The sequence below is a fragment of the Delphinus delphis genome, chromosome 5 (assembly GCF_949987515.2).
Source record: "Delphinus delphis chromosome 5, mDelDel1.2, whole genome shotgun sequence".
In the NCBI taxonomy this organism is placed as follows: Eukaryota; Metazoa; Chordata; class Mammalia; order Artiodactyla; family Delphinidae; genus Delphinus; species Delphinus delphis.
This window is the reverse complement of record NC_082687.1, coordinates 53,983,414-54,004,672: the sequence shown is the minus strand read 5'-3', so window position 1 is coordinate 54,004,672 and position 21,259 is coordinate 53,983,414. Positions and strand designations below refer to the sequence as shown.

The 21,259-nt window shown below is 35.7% G+C and overlaps 1 protein-coding gene across 3 annotated transcripts in view; it reads right to left on the bottom strand.

The window, feature by feature from the left end:
- UBA6 (ubiquitin like modifier activating enzyme 6) overlaps nucleotides 1-21,259 on the bottom strand; it is an 80,328-nt gene that overhangs the window by 32,293 nt on the left and 26,776 nt on the right. For all 3 annotated transcript variants that reach the window (XM_060012446.1, XM_060012445.1, XM_060012447.1), the window contains 7 exons: nucleotides 12,503-12,583; nucleotides 10,124-10,246; nucleotides 8,208-8,331; nucleotides 4,689-4,792; nucleotides 3,093-3,155; nucleotides 2,081-2,157; nucleotides 1,529-1,595 (listed from right to left, as the gene is read on the bottom strand). In XM_060012446.1, the coding sequence (XP_059868429.1) occupies nucleotides 1,529-1,595; nucleotides 2,081-2,157; nucleotides 3,093-3,155; nucleotides 4,689-4,792; nucleotides 8,208-8,331; nucleotides 10,124-10,246; nucleotides 12,503-12,583 (639 nt within the window). The remainder of the gene's footprint in view (nucleotides 1-1,528; nucleotides 1,596-2,080; nucleotides 2,158-3,092; nucleotides 3,156-4,688; nucleotides 4,793-8,207; nucleotides 8,332-10,123; nucleotides 10,247-12,502; nucleotides 12,584-21,259) is intronic.

The following is a 21,259-nucleotide window of genomic DNA, read 5'->3' as shown; positions in this document are numbered from 1 at the left end:
GCAGAGTAAATTTGACTGAGTTAATTATATATCAACAAACACTTGGAGATGTGGAAAACCCCACCTTGAATCAGAAATTTAATAACTAAGAACCCCAATGATCCATTCCACCTTCCCCAAAGGGGAAAAATAAATAAATAAAAGAAAATATGAATCTATGAATCAAAATGGGCTCATGGTATACCTGGAAAAATTGACTGAATGATCAACCTTGAGTTATAACTTGGTAAAACTATTCGATTTCACAGATGACAAATTACACAGAAGAAAAAAATATACAGGGCCCCAAGGCAAAAAGACCAGATTATTTATAAAAAGTAAGAAAAGTAAGCCGACATCATATTTCTCAACTACAAGATACAAAGCAAGATATCAAGGAAGAAAGTTAACAGCCTTGAATTTTACTTTCAGCCAGGCTCCTTTCAAGAATAAAGGTTACAGAAAAATTTGAAATGTGTTAAGAACTCAGGGAATACGGTTAATTCTAAGCTCCTTCTGAGAAATGCACCAGTGACTAAACCTGATTTCAAGTCTTACTATAAAGCTACAGTAATCAAAATAGGATGGTACTAGCAAAAGGATAGAAACAACCAATGGAAGATAATATTGGGTTCAGAAAGAGTCCTACACATATGTGGTCAATAAATTTCTGACAAAGATGCCAAAAAAACTGAATAAAGAAAAAACTGTCTTTTCAATAAATGGGCTAGAATTACTGGATATTCATACACAAAAAAATGAACCTTGATCTATGCCTGGCAAGATAGAAAAAAACAAATTAATAAAAGTACAGGGCTTCCCTGGTGGCGCAGTGGTTGAGAGTCCGCCTGCTGATGCAGGGGACACGGGTTCGTGCCCCGGTGCAGGAGGATGCCACATGCCGCGGGGCGGCTGGGCCCATGAGCCACGGCCGCTGAGCCTGTGCGTCCGGAGCCTGTGCTCCGCAACGGGAGAGGCCACAGTGGTGAGAGGCCCGCGTACAGCAAAAAAAAAAAAAAAAAAAGTACAAAACTGTACACAGTGAGTTCAAAATGTATAGTCATGTACACGAACTATACTTTGTATGATATAGAAAAATAAACTCACAAAACAATAAACCTTCTAGAAGAAAATACAGGGGAAAAGCTTTATGATTTTGAGTTAAAAAAGGGCACACACCATAAAAAAGAAAAACTGATAAACTGAACTTCAGCAAAACTAAAAACCTGTGCTCCTCAAAAGACACTGTATTGATAGTAAAATGAAAATACAACCCGCAGACTGGAAGAAAATATCTGTAACATGTGTGTCTGATAAAGGACTAATTTCCAGATTATATAAAGAATGCTCTCAATTAAGAAGAAGAAAACAACCTAATTAAAAATCAGGCAAAGATTTGCAAAACTGAAGTAGAAGAATGTCAAGTAACTTGCTTACTGTCACAGAGTCAATAAGTAGCAATACTGGAATTTGCAGGATAAGAGAACAGTAATATATAGAAGATTTATATGTTACATAATTTTTGATGGCCATAACTTTGAATATTCACCTGCTCTTCCAAGGTTTCACTTATAGATGTTGCTAGTTTCAACAGCTCTTCTGAATCTTGTTGGCATCTAGGATTCAAAATAAAACACCCCAATTTCAATGTTCTCAGTTGCTATAAACAGTAGGTCATATTCAAAACTGAAATTTAAGAAATATGTTGAAAACCTGTGGATTACAAAGTGCTTACTGATTTTAAGGTAACTGGTTTATAAATACATTACTTCAAAATTACATCAAAATCATGCTCACCTAAGAACAGTATATAATGTTTAGTTTTAAATATACATGGCAAAAACTTTTTGCAACAATACCAGGAGGTAAAAAATTCTATAGTGGATTCATAATTTAATAATTCTCAGATTTTTTATTTTAAAAAGTTATAGCTTTTGAGGACTTCAAAATAGGAAAATTCTTATTTAGTATAACTCCATTTTTATAAATTGATCTCTCCACTCCTACCAGGAAGAAGACCAGGTCAGAAGTGTTTATACAGTTTGGTGTATCTAGTGGTATTACAATTAAAAAAAAAGTTATTTCAAACAAAGAACATTACCCAGTATTTGGCTTGCGACTATAGTTCTCCTGAAACTGGTCCAAGGCAAGCATGGCTGAGTGAATCTCTAAAGGTGCCTATTTAGAACATTAAAAATTGGTCAATATTTATTGAGTGTGTAATATGTGTCAGGCACTGTGCTAATGCTTTTAAGACATTATTTAATTTAATCATTATAACAAATGTATTAGCTTATTACTATTATTATCTTTATATAACAGATAAGGAAGCTGAGACTTGACTTCAAGGTCATAAAGATATATTTAAACAAAGATCTAAGGTTTTTTTCCCTCTCCCGTTGCGGAGCACAGGCTCCGGACACGCAGGCTCAGCGGCCATGGCTCACGGGCCCAGCTGCTCCGCGGCATGCGGGATCTTCCCGGACCGGGGCACGAACCCGCATCCCCTGCATCGGCAGGTGGACTCTCAACCACTGCGCCACCAGGGAAGCCCAAGATCTAAGTTTTAAGCCCAGGCTCTATGACTAGTTTTTATTAGGTTATCCATATGAAACAAAGTATTACCAACTGAACAAAGGAAACAAAATGTCTGTACAAGAGCACCGAATTCTTTTTCTTTATTAACATTTACAAATTTGGGAACTGTTAATATCGAATATAATTCTTTACTTATCATAAATACATTCACTGCTACAAAACTGATCCAGTGATTTAAAAAAAACAGAATAAATGCTTCCAAAGTTTTTATGGAAGAACTATGTATTATATAAAACTCTACATGGTTCAGAAAATTTTTAATATGATCTCCTTTGCATAAATTAATGAAACCACCTTTATACTATCAAACCTGGTATATCATTATAAAAGTAAACCTTTTTCCTATTATTTTAACATTTCCATTATATAAATTCCTATTTTTAATCCTTTGGCATCAGCTCTAGATACATGAATACAACTTTTATTTTTAAAAAATCTGACAGTCTGACAGAAATCTTCATAATCCCTTACCAATCCCCACCCGCCTTTCTCAAACCTGCAAAGCATTTATTTACCTCAGGTTTGCTAAAATCCGCAATAAGGCACTTTGGATGTTTTATCTGCTTCTCTAATGGTTCCTAACAGAAAAAAACAAAACAAAACAACAGAAAAAAATCCACTATTACTTCGGAGCAAGCACATGACTACTTGACAAACTACACAGAGCACTAAAAGAAATGGCTCCCTCCCAAAGGTCTGAAATAAATAAGGTTGGGCTAATATGTTTTAACTGAAATATAAAACAGCTACCATTCACTGGTTACCCCTTTTTGTATTATCACACTTTATTTTTTTAATGTTACATGCAACTAGATAACCTGCTCCAAATAGTAAATTTGGGAAGAATTGGTACAAACATTTGTAATACTTGAAAAAATCTATAATCTTAGTCAAAGAGCTACCACAGTTTTTTGATACCAAGTTATCAGGACTCGTTATGCCTGACATAACTTGAATAAATACCCAGTTAAAATTTTCTGTGTGGAGCAAAGAACACACCAAGGCCAAAAAACCCAACCAACACTCCACCACCACCTCTGCCCCCCCAAAAAAACAAACCCAATCTGAAATTTACTTGAGGCATAATTAAAAATTGGGGTAAATGGCAAGAGGAAGTAATGCACAAATCTTCCTACAGCAGATTTGACTAGCTGTAGCATTTTAATCTGTTTAGCTCTAACTTTGGCTTGAACAAAACCTTGTAGAGGACTTTAGTTAATAATTGTTCTGGAAAAGAAAAGGCAGTCAAGTTAAAACCTTGAGAACTTGCAAGAAAAAACAGAGACTTATTAGACAGCTTATGCTGAGAAGTGGCCTAAGGATTTAAGCAGCAAGAGGCTCGCTGGTTCCTTGATACAAGTAGCCTCTACATTCTCTCTATACGGATACTTACCTTTCCTTCCAATGCCAGTTTATGGGAATTATTTAACATTTCTAACATATTACACTATTTCTTTTTTTTTTTTTCTTTTGCGGTACGCAGGCCTCTCACTGTCGTGGCCTCTCCCGTTGTGGAGCACAGGCTCCAGACGCGCAGGCTCAGCAGCCATGGCTCACGGGCCCAGCCGCTCCACGGCATGTGGGATCCTCCTGGACCGGGGCATGAACCCGCATCTCCTGCATCGGCAGGCAGACTCTCAACCACTGCGCCACCAGGGAAGCCCCTACACTATTTCTTGAAATCCAAAACATTAAAAATTTAAAAACCTGGATTAACAAATATGATAAATAAAAGAAATATTCCTTTTACTTCAAAAATGTAAATAACTGAGTAATAAAACAGAACATATACTGAATCAATGCTTATTAAATCTTTCAAATACATATTAATTATATCTTTTGTCTTAGGAAGTAATTATAAGAAGTATAATCAACTCTTTGATGATTCACAAAGGAGTAGTTCCTTTGTGAACTATATAGATGGGTATTGTAGCTGTAAATTTTTTTGCTGCTATCAGTTTATTTCCATAGATTGATTCCATTTTCCTGAAAGTGGGTACAAATTAAAAAACAAAATCTGTTCAGCCTTTGAATTACTTTTATTGCTTTTTTTCTCCCTGCCATTCTTCTGTAAAGAAACATTTTTTTAATCAGAAAAAAAAAATACTTACAAAGAAGAATGTTTTAGGAGTCTTAACTTGAACAGCTATCCCTCCATGTAAATAAGGTTCCAGTTCTCTAGTATCACCAATGCTAAAAGAAAATGGTGATACCACTAAAAGGAGGAAAAAAGAAAACCATTACATACTGATATAAGTATTTAAATTTGAAGGTTTATCATCATAAAGATGTTAATTTTTCATAGTTTACAAAATTAAGATCTCAGTATAAATCATTTTATTTGGTGGTGGGTGGAAGTGTGGGGAGCTAGACAGATTATTTTTCCCATACAAATATAAGGACTTAAGCAAAAATGGCCAAGAAAACTTGGAAGGAAAAAAAAGGAATGAGAGGTGCTTATTATTAGATATTAAAATACTTTATAAAGACTCAATAATTAATATACTGATACTTTTTATATATATAATTCATAATAATTAAAACAGTATGATACTGGCTCATGAATAGACAGGCAGACAAACAGAATAGATTATTCAGTAACAGACCCACAAGGGACACAATTAAGGTGGTACCTCAAACCAGCAAAGAAAAGATACTCAATAAATCTTTCGGAAAAAAAGCCATCTGGGAAAGTATTCCAAATGGATAAAAGTTTTAAATATCAAAAACGATGACAAAAAAATTATTAGATAAGAGCATAGGAGAAAAATTTCTTTAAAACTTTGCAGTAAGGAAGCTTTTCCTAATTATGACTCAAAAGAAAAAAATTGAAAGCTTTGACATCATATACACATAGAGCCATCACAAGCAAAGTCAAATGCCAAACTAGAAAAAAATTTTTGCAACTCATATTAAAAAAAAAAACTCAGCAAACATGCCCTATATATTAGGAGTTCTGGGGAAAAATAACAACTCAGTGAGAAAGTGGGCAAAGGACAGATGATTCACATTAAAGGAAAAAGAAATAGCTCTAAAACTTAAGATACTTAATCTCATTCATAAAATGTAAAATGCAAATAAAATTTATACTATACCACTTTCAATCATACAGGAGACTATTCTACAATTACTGATGTGAAAAGACCATCTAGATGTTTAATTTAATGAAAAGGCAAAGGGTAGCTCTAGTCATAATATGTTACCTTGCATGTAAAAATGCATAAGGAAACCTGGAAGGGCACACAATAAACTAAGAATAATGGACAGGTAAGAATGAGTGGGAGCCATAGGTGGGCAATAAAGTTTTCACTATAAACATTTGCCTTCTTTTTTTTTTAAATTAATTAATTAATTTATTTTTGGCTGCACTGGGTCTTCATTGTGCATGGGCTTTCTCTAGTTGCGGTGAGTGGGTCTACTCTTCATTGCGGTGCATGGGATTCTCACTGCGGTGGCTTGCCTTGTTGCGGAGCACGGGCTCCAGGTGTGCAGGCTTCACTAGTTGTGGCATGCGGGCTCAGTAGTTGTGGCTCGCGGGCTCTAGAGTGCAGGCTCAGCAGTTGTGGTGCATGGGCTTAGTTGCTCCGTGGCATGTGGTATCCTCCCGGATAAGGGATCGAACCCGTGTCCCCTGCATTGGCAGGCGAATCCGTAACCACTGTGCCACCAGGGAAGTCCCCCTTCTATTGTTTTTGAACGATTTGCTTATTCACAAAATTAAATTAAATAAATAAGGTTTATATATTAAGTAGACAGAAAAGGTCAGCAGAGTAAACATCAAACTTAGCTGCTGTTACTTCTGGAGTAGAGGGGAGGTCTGAACTAGAACTCATTTTTAACTCTACCTAAACATAAATACATATATATATCTAGAATAAGCATATATTGTTTTAGCTATTTAAAAATGTTTTTCAAATAACAGAAAATTACTTTAGAGCAGTAAGTACCAACTAATAAATGTTAAGAAAAAAAAAGTTTCATAAACTGCTACTCTATTCAAATATTCTCTCTCTGCCCAAAGAATTTTTGGTACAAAATGTGGGTTTTATTTTCATTCCTTGATATCCAGTGGCTTCTCCTGTTAATATATACATATAGCCTCAAGATGCAGATCCAGCACCACAATCCACCATTGCATGGCCCCCAACACAACAAAGGATAATCCTAAATAGTTAGTTGAGTCAATTTTATGCAAAAACAGATAAAAATTCTTTAATATCAGTGATCTCAATCTATATTTTACATACTTAGATACAGTCTGGGAAACATAATCCAACAGTTTTGTTACCAAAGATTTTTTTTTTTAAATATTTATTTATTTGGTTGCGCCAGGTCTTAGTTGCAGCAGGTGGGCTCCTTAGTTGTGACTCGTGGACTCCCTAGTTGTGGCATGCAAACTTTTAGTTGCGGCATGCATGTGGGATCTAGTTCCCTGACCAGGGATCGAACCCTGGCCCCCTGCACTGGGAGCAGAGTCTCAACCATTGTGCCACCAGGGAAGTCCCCAAAGATTCTCAAATATAGATCCAAAGTTGTTTTGGTATAAAGAGTTCGTAACAGGGACTGATTTTTTTTTTTTCTCTCTCCTAAGGATCCATCTTGTAGTCATTAAAAGAAAAATAAAAGTAATCCATTTACTAGTCTATACACTAATCACATAATTATACTTTTAGATGCCCTAAAGATAAAACTGAATCACTCTCAACTGAACAGGTGTAAACACTGCTGTCTCTGAGTTACAAGACATCTAGCAATGTCTTTAACTCTTTTAAATATGGCTGGAGGAAAATCACAAACTACGCAGACTAACGCTGCTATAAATTCATTATTTTCAACTTCAAATGGATCCTAAATGAAGCCTGATGATTTTTCGATTTTTTAAAATGTTTATTCTCCTCAAATCTCTGGCCTTACCACCTTACCTCTCCTTTGGGTCATGATTTCATCTCAGTCCACTGACAAAACAGATTCCTACAGCTTCCTGCCAATAAATCCACAAATCTGCCTGCAGTAACATCCATTCATCCCTTTATCCAAGCCACTGGACAAAAACATATATCTTCACTTGAATACTTCACTGTCACCTCACCCAACAAGCCTAGACTGTACTCATTATCTCTCTCCAAAACCTGCTCCTCTTCTTGCACTCCCTAATGTGTAAATAAATAAGGTGCCAGAATCTTCGCTCACCTACCATAAAGTTTTCTCTTAAATGTCTTAAGACTCTTGCTATCTCAACTCCCACTGTCACCCTGCTATATTATATCTTTAAGTTCCTTGAATTCTATCTTGCTTCTTACTGTTTGTCTCTGCACAGAATATTCTTTTCATCATCTTCGTAAGCCAATGCAATCAATTTTAATCAAGATACCCTGTCACCACTGCTGCTGTACCAAAAGTGAGTAGGTTTCCTTGCTAAGGTTAGAGTTCCCAGAACGCCTTTTCTCTCTTTATACCATCACTGCTGAATGTTAGTATCCCCTCACTTGGATTAAATGTCTTGAGGCCAAGAATTGGATCATGTCTGTCTGAGCTAATGGTGTGTTCTTGACACTGAGTATAGTGTCTGAACTGTAAACATGCTGAATAATGGATAAGTATAAATGAATTAATAAAACACATAAAGTTACCAGTTATTTGTTGTGTAGATCCATTTAAGCCTGTCATTCCATTAATTTCTCGAAATGTTAGGAATTGTCCTGTTTCAAGTTTGTGAGGATGATTTTCAAGGCAAGTGACAATGCCAGGATTAGCCTAGAAATAAGAGTAATATACTAAAAAACAAGTCCATGTATTCCTTTTTTGTACAAATTCCAAATCTCACACAAAAAGGAACATATTATCATAAAATTCTCAAAATAACCAAAATTCCAAGCCATTCTTCTCCTTCCATATTAAAAGCAATGCTTTAAAGAATTGTAACAAAATAGTGACTTATCATTTTATTATGTGATTTTCAAACTTATTTTATTATGAATGTTTAAAATATAATTTCTATGTTTGGGGGAAACAGATTCCACAAGGGAGTTCAAATATTTCACAGATGCAAAGATTCTTGTGATTTATAAAAACATTCAAAGTGACTGAATGGTAAGTTTCAAAGTCATTAATGACAGACTCTGTACATAAAAGATGAGTCTAACTTTGAAGATCAAAGAAATGTAAGAACAGAGGATGGAAATTTAAAGCCAGGAAAGTGGTAGTTTAAAGCTTATCCAACATTTAAAGCAAAGAAATATTATGTATCCCTGCTTATCAAGATAAAAACAGGAAGGAATTGGTTTAACTCATCTAAAAGGTGGATGAGATAGGTCAGACACCAGGAAATTTCCTAACTGCATATAATCCATCACATTGCTTGAATAATGTGATAATTTAATTTACATAAAACCTAATGGAATTATAATTCTCTCTTTCATAAGTGTGTAGATTCTAAAAATTCTCTTGCTGTTTAAGGGTTTGAGAAATACAATTATGATCACAAACATGTAGATAAAATTAATGTAATGTGGGTTTACTAATATCTCAACAAGAATAGAATTCATAAGGACTTTAAGGAGAAATAATTTACAGATAAGTTAAATGGGAACATTCATGATATTTGTCTAATTTTTTATGATAACCTTCATATTTCCTGCACTATTCAATAAAAGACAATATCAGTGCAATACAAGATCCCTTGGAGCTTATTCTAACTCTATAATATTCTTAGGGACAAACTAACAATAGAGAAGGTAAAAGGCTGAACAATAACCATTCTGTAAGCAAAGAGATACACAAAATGACTTTTCAATGAATTTTTTCTTAAAAAGGGGTGAGAAAGGCAACATTACACTGGCTTTAAAAAGAAAGCATAAAGATAAAATCACAAATACTATTCAGTCAAAGTATATTATCATTTCCTTATGTTTGGTTTCTTTTGAGCTTTAATGTAAATTGATCATTAAGAGTGCAAATAAAGTTAATGATTTAGGCTAAACTACAGAAAGAGTAGTAAAAATGGATTATAATAATTTCTCCAATTCTTTCAGGGAATAAAAAATTAAGCTTGCATGATATTAAGAGAACATGGTTAGAAAATTCAGAGTTTTTGATTTGAAGGTTAATTAACTCTTAAACTTTTCTCATCCTCCAAATAAAGTTTTAGAAATATAACAAATTAGAAAAGCTTTTGTTTATGATGACTTAAGTGTTCATCTTCCTGGAGTCAGAGTGTTGGGCCAAGTGACTTATGACATACTTAGTACATCTATGATCTGATACAATCAACAGTTCAGTAAACACTGACTCACAATTCATGTCCCATAGGAACATGACAGAAAACAAAATTAAAATTAATGACATAAGCAAATGTTCATCAATTGTTAAAAAATGTTAGATGGAATCCAGAATACTCTCTCTTAATATTCTAACTTCAATTTTAAACAAATAAAAAATACTGCATATTACAATATTTTGCTAGTATCACCTTTTAAAAAATAGTTTTCACATCAACTTAAAAAAATCAATCATATACATATACAATAATATATGTATATAATCATACTTGCGTTATATTTGAAATGAAAATCTCTTTTGGTTCCTCTCCTGTTGTATCTAAAACTTCAAATTCGTCACCGAAATCACAAAACAACCGTGACCAAATTCCATGTATATCTGCACTGATGAACTGTGAAATGAAGAAACAAGTTCAAGCTTATACATTTATATAAAGAAAAAAAACCCCTCAACTATCTTAGGCCTTTTGGTGACAATTTTATTTATAATTAAGCATATTATTTGAGGTATAAAGTGACCACAAATATGATAATTTGTTTGTAAATTGGTTTTGGAATCAAGGATTTTGATATTTCGGACTGGATATCTAGTGTTAACAAAATTAGAAGCAACATCAGCACACCATCATTGTACATTCTATAATTTTTAAATAACAAAAATTCGTGCCTTGCCCTAAAAATCAAGCACAGAATATGAGAAAGATAACTTGGTTTGACGGTCTAGCAGTGAATTCTTACCTTTCATTTTAGAAAAGAAGAATGGAGTGTCCATTGACCAAAAGCGGTAGAGTTGAAGGAAAATAAAACAGCTAGAAACTCAGAGTGGCGTCAACAGGAAAGGGGCTGAGGTACTAACAGTGCACATCGAAATTATGAAAGGTAAGAATCAGATTCTTAAACACAATCATAAATGTTTTATTGAAAGTGATTTTTATAACATTCTCCAGTCTAAGAAAATGTAAAGAAATTATTTTTGTGCTCAGTTAGTTTTAGACATACTGATAATAAAGAAAAAGTCTTAACCTGTAACACATATGATCCTGTATAAGGTGATATTTTTCTAACAAAAACTAAAGCCAATCATATTTGGGCATAAGAACGTAGCCCATTAAAATAATTTATACCACCTATTATATGAGGTAGTGAAATACCTAACAGAAGACTACCTCCTACTTGATCATGCACTGCCTTTACTATCAAAATAGGTACCTACAGCACTTTTTATGAGACATAAAACTGAGAAGAAATTTATAGGCTTTTTTTTTAAGTTTAAAAGCTGCAAACTCAAGGACAATTTCTTTCTTTGCAAAACAACTTTAAAGTATGAATATACGCATCAATCACATAAAGATTTTACTTTACAACCTTGTGTAATTATTTTGTAAAACTTTTTTTTTTTTTTTTTTGCGGTACGCAGTCCTCTCACTGCTGTGGTCTCTCCCGTTGCGGAGCACAGGCTCCGGACGCGCAGGCCCAGCGGCCATGGCTCACGGGCCCAGCCGCTCTGCGACACGTGGGATCCTCCCGGACCGGGACACGAACCCGTGTCCCCTGCATCGGCAGGCGGACTCCCAACCACCGCGCCACCAGGGAAGCCCTATTTTGTAAAACTTTTGTGTTCTGTTCTAAGTTTACTGACTACTCTGTCTTATTCATCTACTTAATTTAATTTGTAAAACAACACAAATGTTATACAGAGTATAAATATGCTATGTAAGTATCACAATCCAAAGATTTTCAGCACATCTATTTTATACAGTATGATGATAGTTTAGTGCCTGTCTCAAAGGAACAAACAGCATTTTCCTATTGCCAAAGGAACAAAGGACCCCACGAAGGAGGTGGAGTTAGTAATATGTATGCAGTTGTAGGGGATGAATTATGATTTTTCCCATCTAGACCTCTTTCCATTCTTCTCAATGTCATCACTACTTAACAATACCTAATTACTCTGAACAAAAATCTAGGAGTCATTCTTTATCATTCTTTCCTTCACAACTCTTACTCATCCATTCTCAATCCCATTAGTCTGTTTTTACAAAAGATACCTCGAATTCAATGACTTCTCACACTCTCTATTCCCATCAAGGCACAAGTATCTCTCACTTGGACTACTTACTGCATTAGCCCCTAACTGGTCTAGCCACCTCTACTCTACTGTTGTTACAATTCAACAGTTCTCTTTCTTTTTGGTTTCACGATCCCTTCACATTCTTAAAAATTACTGATGACCCAATTAGATTTTATTTATGTGGGTTATACCTACTGATATTTACTGTGTTAGAAAGTAAAACCAAGAAACACTTAAAAGACAAGAACACACACACATTCAATTAGCTGTCAGAGCAATATCACCACATATCAAGTAGACTTTGTAAACTCTATTGCACCCCATAAGAGAATCAGAGTGAAAAAAGCAAATAACATTTCAGTAATATTATAATAGTTTGACTTTGCAGACCCTATGAAAGGGTCTCAGGGACCCTCAGTGTCCTTGGACCACACTTCAAAAACCAAAATTAAAAAGTATTATTGATTGTCCTCATGTAAAAAGTTTCTTATATAACTCACTGAAAAGCTATAAATTCTAATACTGAAAGTGCTTTTCCTTTGGTAAACTATGTGTCATTATTAAGTGATACTATTACCTTTACTGGAGGGCACTGAGAACGGCAAAAGTCATTGATCTTCTTCTGCAATGATAGTTTGATCTCAGTCAATACTACACACTGTTGAGAAGAATACAAGAATTAAAGATTAAAAAATGAACAATTATTTTGGTAATGTACAACTTCTAAATCAGAAGCATTTCAGTTTGCACTATGCTAAAAATACCTTGTTTTCTTGGTAAAAAATACTATTGTATTGTACTCCATTTTAAGGTCAATACCTTCAGAGGTACAGAGTAGCAAAAGTAAAAGTAACATATACAGCCATCTCTAGGTATCTGCAGGGGATTGGTTCTAGAACTCCCTATGGATACCAAAATCTGCAGATACTCAAGTCCCTTACATAAAATATCATAGTATATACAGGACAAAACCTGCCCACACTAAATTCAATTATCATCACAATTAGAGGCAAACCTTAATATCCTATGTGGCATTTACACAACCCAAATGGTTGGAGGTTTTTTTTTTTTTTCCGGTACGTGGGCCTCTCACTGTTGTGGCCTCTCCCGTTGCGGAGCACAGGCGCCGGACGTGCAGGCTCAGCGGCCATGGCTCACGGGCCCAGCCGCTCAGCGGTACGTGGGATTCTCCCAGACCGGGGCACGAACCCGTGTCCCCTGCATTGGCAGGCGGACTCTCAACCACTGCGCCACTAGGGAAGCCCCTTGGAGATTTTATTTTACCTGTTACTGCCATGGAGATGCTTAGTCATCAAAATATTAATTAAATGCTATCTTAAAACAACTACATTTTCAAAGAGATACATTAGTTGGCTGAGCTTTCTTTTACTTTTACTTCAGAGATTCAACAGATTCACAATATTACAACTTTTATTTATGACAGTGCCACCAAGTTCTGTTATTTAAGATAGCAAATTATAATTTTCAATGCTTACTTTAATTTTTTATCATCACCCTGTGAGATAAGTAGAGAAGGTTTTAAAATTAGATTTTATCATAGCTAACTTAAACTCATAAAGGTCAAATATTTTCTTAGGGTCATTTATCTATCAAGTGGCAAAAGCAGGTTGACACGCTCAGTCCAGAGCTTTCCTTACTGCTGGTTTCCATGAAATGGGATAACTCAGTTTCACTACAAATAACCAGGTATGGATTTAGTTTTATCTAGCTTAGAATAGGGTGTGATTCCTACAGAGCGGTAATCCTCCATGGATCTCTTACTGTTTATATATCTCTCACTGGGTATGCCACGAATGCAAGGCTCTGACCATTCTTTACGTGGGCTGTTTCTCAGGATTGTATTTGCCTTGTGCAAACTTGAGAAATGAGGTAATGTCTCCCTCTGGGACAAAGAGCAAGCTTGTTCACTGCTTGCTATAAAACAGCAAGTTCCCCAAGCTCAATGTTCCTTTCCTCTAAAGGAACCCACTACATGTGCAGGCATCCGCTGAGCCCTCTGCACTGCACAGGTGGGATTTGGAGGAATGCAGGAGGAAACAAGGCAAATATCATGCTCACACATTTACCATGCTCTAAGTAATAAAGTCCTTAGTCTCTGATCCAGGAATCTCATGTTTTCTGCCAGCATCCATGAAACTGTAACAGGCTAACTTACTGGCTTGCAATTAGGGTAAAATCAAATCCTATTAGACCCAGTACATACTGAGTCTAATTTGTGTTTCATCAATGCTAGAAAATTCTCAACCATAATTTGAATATGCCTTTTTCTAGAAGTCCAATCTCACGAATTAGACCTTTTTATTCAAGCTCTCATTTCTTTTAATTTCTCTTTAGTATATTCTCTTATTACTGTGAGCTGTAGTTTTTATTTTTAGATTTAATTCTATTTATTTATTTATTTTGGCTGCATTGGGTCTTCGTTGCTGTGCATGGGCTTTCTCTAGCTGTGGCAAGCAGAGGTCACTCTTTGTTGCTGTATGCAGGCTTCTCATTGTGGTAGCTTCTCTTCTTGCAGAGCACGGGCTCTAGGCGTGGGGGCTTCAGTAGTTGCAGCACGCGGGCTCAGCAGTTGTGGCACATGGGCTCTAGAGCACAGGCTCAGTAATTGTGGTGCACGGGCTTAGATACTCTGCAGCATGTGGGATCTTCCTGGACCAGGGCTCAAACCCCTGTCCCCTGCACTGGAAGGTGGATTCTTATCCACTGCACCACCAGGGAAGTCCCTGTGGTTTCACGAATCTCCTCAGCTCTATCTTTCGATTTATTAATTCTTATTCCAGTTGTATCTATCCACTGTTTAATATATTCATTGTTTTAATTTTTAGGACTATATTTTTCATTTCTAAAAGTTCTATTTGGTTATATCTGCCTGATTGCTTTCAATAGTGTCTTATTTTCCTGTTGTATATTTAATCCCTTCTTGTAAGATTTAGTCTGTTTGAACATCTATATTTTATAGTCCCTAACCAATAATTCTATTGTCTGAAATTCTTGGAGGTTTATTTCTATTGTTTGTTATATCCACTGACTCTTGATCATGCTGAACTGCTTTTTCCTCTCTTATTATTTTGTATTATGAACACCACCTCATAGGAGCTTTACATATTAGAATATACTGTGGCCTGGTTGAGGGTATATGCCTCTAGATCTTCTGTTTCTGTTTGGCATTCCAGCATATCACCAGCTTAGTACTACGCTTTGTGTGTGTGTGTGTGTGTGTGTGTGTGTGTGTGTGTGTGTGTGTGAAGATATTTATTGTGTACAAGATAGTTTACTGTCTTTTTCAAATTCTAAACCCTGTATAATTCATTCACTCATTAGGCTAAAAGAGGCCTTAAGAAGTTATTCAATATAATCTCCTGAATGCAGGCAAGTCTACATGATAATGTGCATAGAATTAAAATCAAGACTTAAAATCTTTAAAATCACAAGGCAACTTCACAGCTTTCTCAATCACACTTGTTTCAAGACATAACAATCATCTCAAATATGTTATACACAAAAAATTATTGATCGGACATTCACAAAATATGCTTTGAATGAAAATAACATAGCAACAATTCACTCAGAGACACCTATATGGCAAAAACTATACCATAATACAAATCAGAAATAAGAGTTTAGGGTGAAAATTTGAAAAAGGTACAAATTTAAGGGCTGATAACCTAACTTTTCTTAAACTTACTGCTCTCTGTCTCCAAAGTTGTACTATATCAATGACAGTCTTCCACAGTGCCTCTTCTCTATAAAAGGTGAATATACCAAAACCAGTCCAACTGGGTAGTCATAGATTGTAACTAATGCAAGTCAGTTTTGTAAGGTGTATTTGATATTCCATCTACATAACCAGGAACTGTCTTAAATAATAACCATCCTATATTTAACCACAACCATAAATCTCATTCTGAATCAACCGAAGAAAATGCCCCAAAATTCTGATTTAATTCTATTTGAAAACCAATTCATTTCCATATAAACCATTTTTTAAAAAAGCTGGAATAACATTCTGAATTATTCATAATCCTGGGAAATCATTAACTTGGGCAGTGGTTGGAAACAGCATAAAAGAAATTATCAACCAACTTCTCTCACCCCTTATGTAAGAAAGAAATGTTACTTTAATAGTTAAGAAGGCAATGAATTGGCTGACAAGGGCCCATGGTCTATGGATGAATCTAGAGATGGAATTAGGGAATGGGACACCAACTTGTGGTGAGATGTAGAATCTTCAATATTTACCAAATCTTTTCCAGAGGTAATACCTTTGCTGGCTTGTCTTTCTTTTTTTCTCTCTGGTGAAACTATAAATTCTGAACTACCAATGCTCAATTTCTGTGACATTTCCACCACTGACACTGGAAAAAGCTTTGTTTTACAAAAAAATACACAAAGTACATTTTTCTGAGAAGCAGATGAACAGCTGGGGTATTCTGTGGATTTTTTTTTTTACCACAGCTGCTAACAGCCATTTGCTTAACTCTGCAACAAAAGCAACTTGAAAGAAAGACGTTTCCACAGTTTAAGGAAAAGAACCAGACCAAAAAGGATAAGGGAAGCTGATGGAGAAAACTGTAACATCCAAATGGTGAGGTCCTTAGGTTAATGATGCACTAGTCACACATTAGAGTTCACTCAGTACGACAAACACTAGGTCCATCCACCTCACTACAAACAACTCAATTTCGTTTCTTTTTATGGCTGAGTAATATTCCACTGTATGTATGTGCCACATCTTTATCCATTAATCTGTTGAGGGACACTTAGGGTGCTTCCATGTCCTGGATAGTGTAAATAGAGCTGCAATGAACATTGTGGTACATGACCCTTTTTGAACTATGGTTTTCTCAGGGTATACGCCCAGTAGTGGGACTGCTGGCTCATACGGTAGTTCTATTTTTAGTTTTTTAAGGAACTTCCATACTGTTCTCCATAGTGGCTGTATCAATTTATATTCCCACCAACAGTGCAAGAGGGTTCCCTTTTCTCCACACCCTCTCCAACATTTAATGTCTGTAGATTTTTTTGATGATGGCCATTCTCACCAGTGTGAGGTGATAGCTCATTGTACTTTTGATTTGCATTTCTCTAATGATTAGTGATGTTGAGCATCCTTTCATGTGTTTGTTGGCAATCTGTATATCTTTGGAGAAATATCTATTTAGGTCTTCTGCCCATTTTGGGATAGGGTTGTTTTTTTGATATTGAGCTGCATGAGCTGCTTGTATATTTTGGAGATTAATCCTTTGTCAGTTGCTTTATTTGCAAATATTTTCTCCCATTCTGAGAGTTGTCTTTTCGTCTTATGTTTTCCTTTGCTGTGCAAAAGCTTTTAAGTTCCATTAGGTCCCATTTGTTTATTTTTGTTTTTATTTCCATTTCTCAAAGAGGTGGGGTCAAAAAGGATCTTGCTGTGACTTACATCATAGAGTGTTCTGCGTATGTTTTCCTCTAAGAATTTTATAGTGTCTGGCCTTATATTTAGGTCTTTAATCCATTTTGAACTTATTTTTGTGTATGATGTTAGGAATTGTTCTAATTTCATTCTTCTACATGCAGCTGTCTAGTATTCCCAGCACCACTTATTGAAGAGGTTGTCTTTTCTCCACTGTATATTCTTGCCTCCTTTATCAAAAATAAGGTGACCATATGTGCATAGATTTACCTCTAGGCTTTCTATCTTGTTCCATTGATCTATATTTCTGTTATTGGCCAGTACCATACTGCCTTGATTACTGTAGCTTTGTAGTATAGTCTGAGGTCAGGGAAACTAATTCCTCCAGCTCCGCTTTTATTTCTCAAGACTGCTTTGGCTATTCGGGGTCTTTTGTGTTTCCATACAAATTGTGAAATTTTTTTGTTCTAGTTCTATGAAAAATGCCAGTGGTAGTTTGATAGGGATTGCACTGAATCTGTAGATTGCTTTGGGAAGTAGTCATTTTCACAATGTTGATTCTTCCAATCCAAGAACATGGTATATCTCTCCATCTGTTTGTATCATTTTTAATTTCTTTCATCAGTGTCTTATAATTTTCTGCATACAGGTCTTTTGTCTCCTTAGGTAGGTTTATTCCTGGTATTTTATTCTTTTCGTTGCAATGGTGAATGGGAGTGTTTCCTTAATTTCTCTTTCAGATTTTTCATCATTAGCGTATAGGAATGCAAGAGATTTCTGTGCATTAATTTTATATCCTGCTACTTTACCAAATTCATTGATTAGCTCTAGTAGTTTTCTGGTAGCATCTTCAGGATTCTCTATGTATAGTATCATGTCATATGCAAACAGTGACAGTTTTACTTCTTTTCCGATTTGGATTCCTGTTATTTCTTTTTCTTCTCTGATAGCTGTGGCTAAAATTTCCAAAACTAAGTTGAATAACTGGTGTGAGTGGGCAACCTTTTCTTGTTCCTGATCTTAGTGGAAATGGTTCCAGTGTTTCACCATTGAGATCAATGTTGGCTGTGGGTTTGTCCTACATGGTCTTTATTATGTTGAGGTAGGTTCCCTCTATGCCCACTTTCTGGAGAGGTTTTTTTTTTTTTTTTTTTTTTTTTCCTGGAGAGTTTTTATCATAAATGCATGTTGAACTTTGTTGAAAGCTTTTCCTCCATCTATTTTTTTCTTTCTTTTTTTTTTTTTTTGCGATACGCAGGCTTCTCACTGTTGTGGCCTCTCCCGTTGTGGAGCAACAGGCTCCGGACGCGCAGGCTCAGTGGCCATGGCTCATGGGCCCAGCCGCTCCACGGCATGTGGGATCCTCCCGAACCGGGGCACCGTGTCCCCTGCATCGGCAGGCGGACTCTCAACCACTGCGCCACCAGGGAAGCCCTCTCCATCTGTTGAGATGATCATATGGTTTTTCTCCTTCAATTTGTTAATATGGTTTATCACATTGATTGATTTGCATATATTGAAGAATCCTTGCATTCCTGGGATAAACCCCACTTGATCATCGTGTATGATCCTTTTAATGTTCTGCTGGATTCTTTTTGCTAGTATTTTTTGAGGATTTTTGCACCTATGTTCATCGGTGATAATGGCCTATAGTTTTCTTCTTTTGTGACATCTTTGTCTGGTTTTGGAATCAGGGTGATGGTAGCCTCAAAGAATGAGTTTGGGAGTGTTCCTCCCTGTGCTATATTTTGGAAGAGTTTGAGAAGGATAGGTATTAGCTCGTCTCTAAATGTTTGATAGAATTCACCTGTGAAGCCATCTGGTCCTGAACTTTTGTTTGTTGGAAAAATTTTAATCACAATTTCATTTTCAGGGCTTGTGATTAGATTGTTTATATTTTCTATTTCTTCCTGGTTCAGTCACGGAAGGTTGTTACTTTTGTAAGAATTTTTCCTTTTTCCAGGTTGTCCATTTTATTGGCATATAATGGCTTGTAGTAATCTCTCATGATCCTTTGTATTTCTTCAGTGTCAGTTGATACTTCTCCTTTTCATTTCTAATTCTATTGATTTGAGTCTTCTCCCTTTTTTTCTTGATGAGTTTGGCTAACAGTTTATCAATTTTATTTATCTTCTCAAATAACCAGCTCTTTCTTTTATTGATCTTTGTTATTGTTTTCTTCATTTCTTTTTCATTTCTTTTTGGATCTGATCTTTATGATTTCTTTCCTTCTGCTAACTTTGGGTTTTTTTCTTCTTCTTCCTCTAATTGCTTTAGGTGTAAGGTTAGGCTGTTTGAGATTTTTCTTGTTTCTTGAGGTAGGATTGTATTGCCATAAACTTCCCCTTAGAACTGCTTTTGTTCCATCCCATAGGTTTTGGGTCGTCGTCACTTGGTTATTTAGTAGCATACTGTTTAGCCTCCTCACGTGTTTGTATTTTTTAGTTTTTTTTTTCCTGTAATTGATATCTAGTCTCATGCCATTGTGGTCCGAAAAGACATTTGATACAATTTCAATATTCTTAAATTTACCAAGGCTTGATTTGTGACCCAAGATATGGTCTATCCTGGAGAATGTTCCATGAGCACTTGAGAAGTGTATTCTGTTGTTTTTGGATGGAATTTCCAATAAATATTAGGTCTATCTTCTTTAATGTGTCATTTAAAGCTTGTGTTTCCTTATTTATTTTCATTTTGGATGATCTGTCCATTGGTGAAAGTGGGGTATAAATATCCCCTACTATGATTGTGTTACTGTTGATTTCCCCTTTTACAGCTGTTAGCATTTGGCTTATGTATTGAGGTGCTCCTATGCTGGGCGCATAAATATTTACAATTCTTATATCTTCTTGGATTGACCCCTTGATCATTATGTAGTGTCCTTCTTTGTCTCTTGTAATAGTCTTATTTTCAAGTCTATTTTGTGGATATGAGAATTGCTACTCCAGCTTTCTTTTGATTTCCATTTGCATGGAATATCTTTTTCCATCCCCTCACTTTCAGTCTGTATGTGTTCCTAGGTCTGAAGTGGGTCCCTGGTAGTCAGCATATTGTTTTTGTATCCATTCAGCCAGTCTATATCTTTTGGTTGGAGCATTTAATCCATTTACATTTAAGGTAGTTATCAATATGTATGTTCCTACTGCCATTTTCTTAATTGTTCTGTGTTTGTTATTGTAGGTCTTTTCCTTCTCTTGTGTTTCCTGCCTAGAGACTTTCCTTTAGCATTTGTTGTAAAGCTGGTTTGGTTTGCTGTATTCTCTTACCTTTTGCTTCTCTATAAAGGTTTTAATTTTTCTGTTGAAACTGAATGAGATCCTTGCTGGGTAGAGTAATCTTGGTTGTAGGTTTTTCTCCTTCATCACTTTAAATATGTCCTGCCACTCCCTTCTGGCTTGCAGAGTTTCTGCTGAAAGATCAGCTGTTAACCTTATGGGGATTCCCTTCTATGTTATTTGTTGTTTTTCCCTTGCTGCTTTTAATATTTTTTCTTTGTACCTAATTTTTGATAGTTTGATTAATATGTGTCTCGGTGTGTTTCTCTTTGGGTTTATCCTGTATGGGACTCTCTGAGCTTCCTGGACTTGACTATTTCCTTTTTCATGTTAGGGAAGTTTTCAACTATAGTCTTCAAATATTTTCTCAGACCCTTTCTTTTTCTCTTCTTCTTCTGGGACCCCTATAATTCAAATGTTGGTGTGTTTAATGTTGTCCCAGAGGTCTCTGAGACTGTCCTCAATTCTTTTCACTCATTTTTCTTTATTTTGCTCCCTGGCAGTTATTTCCACCATTTTATCTTCCAGCTCACTTATCTGTTCTTCTGCCTCAGTTATTCTGCTACTGATTCCTTCTAGAGTATTTTTAATTTCAGTAATTGTGTTGTTCATCACTGTTTGTTTGCTCTTTAGTTCTTCTAGACCC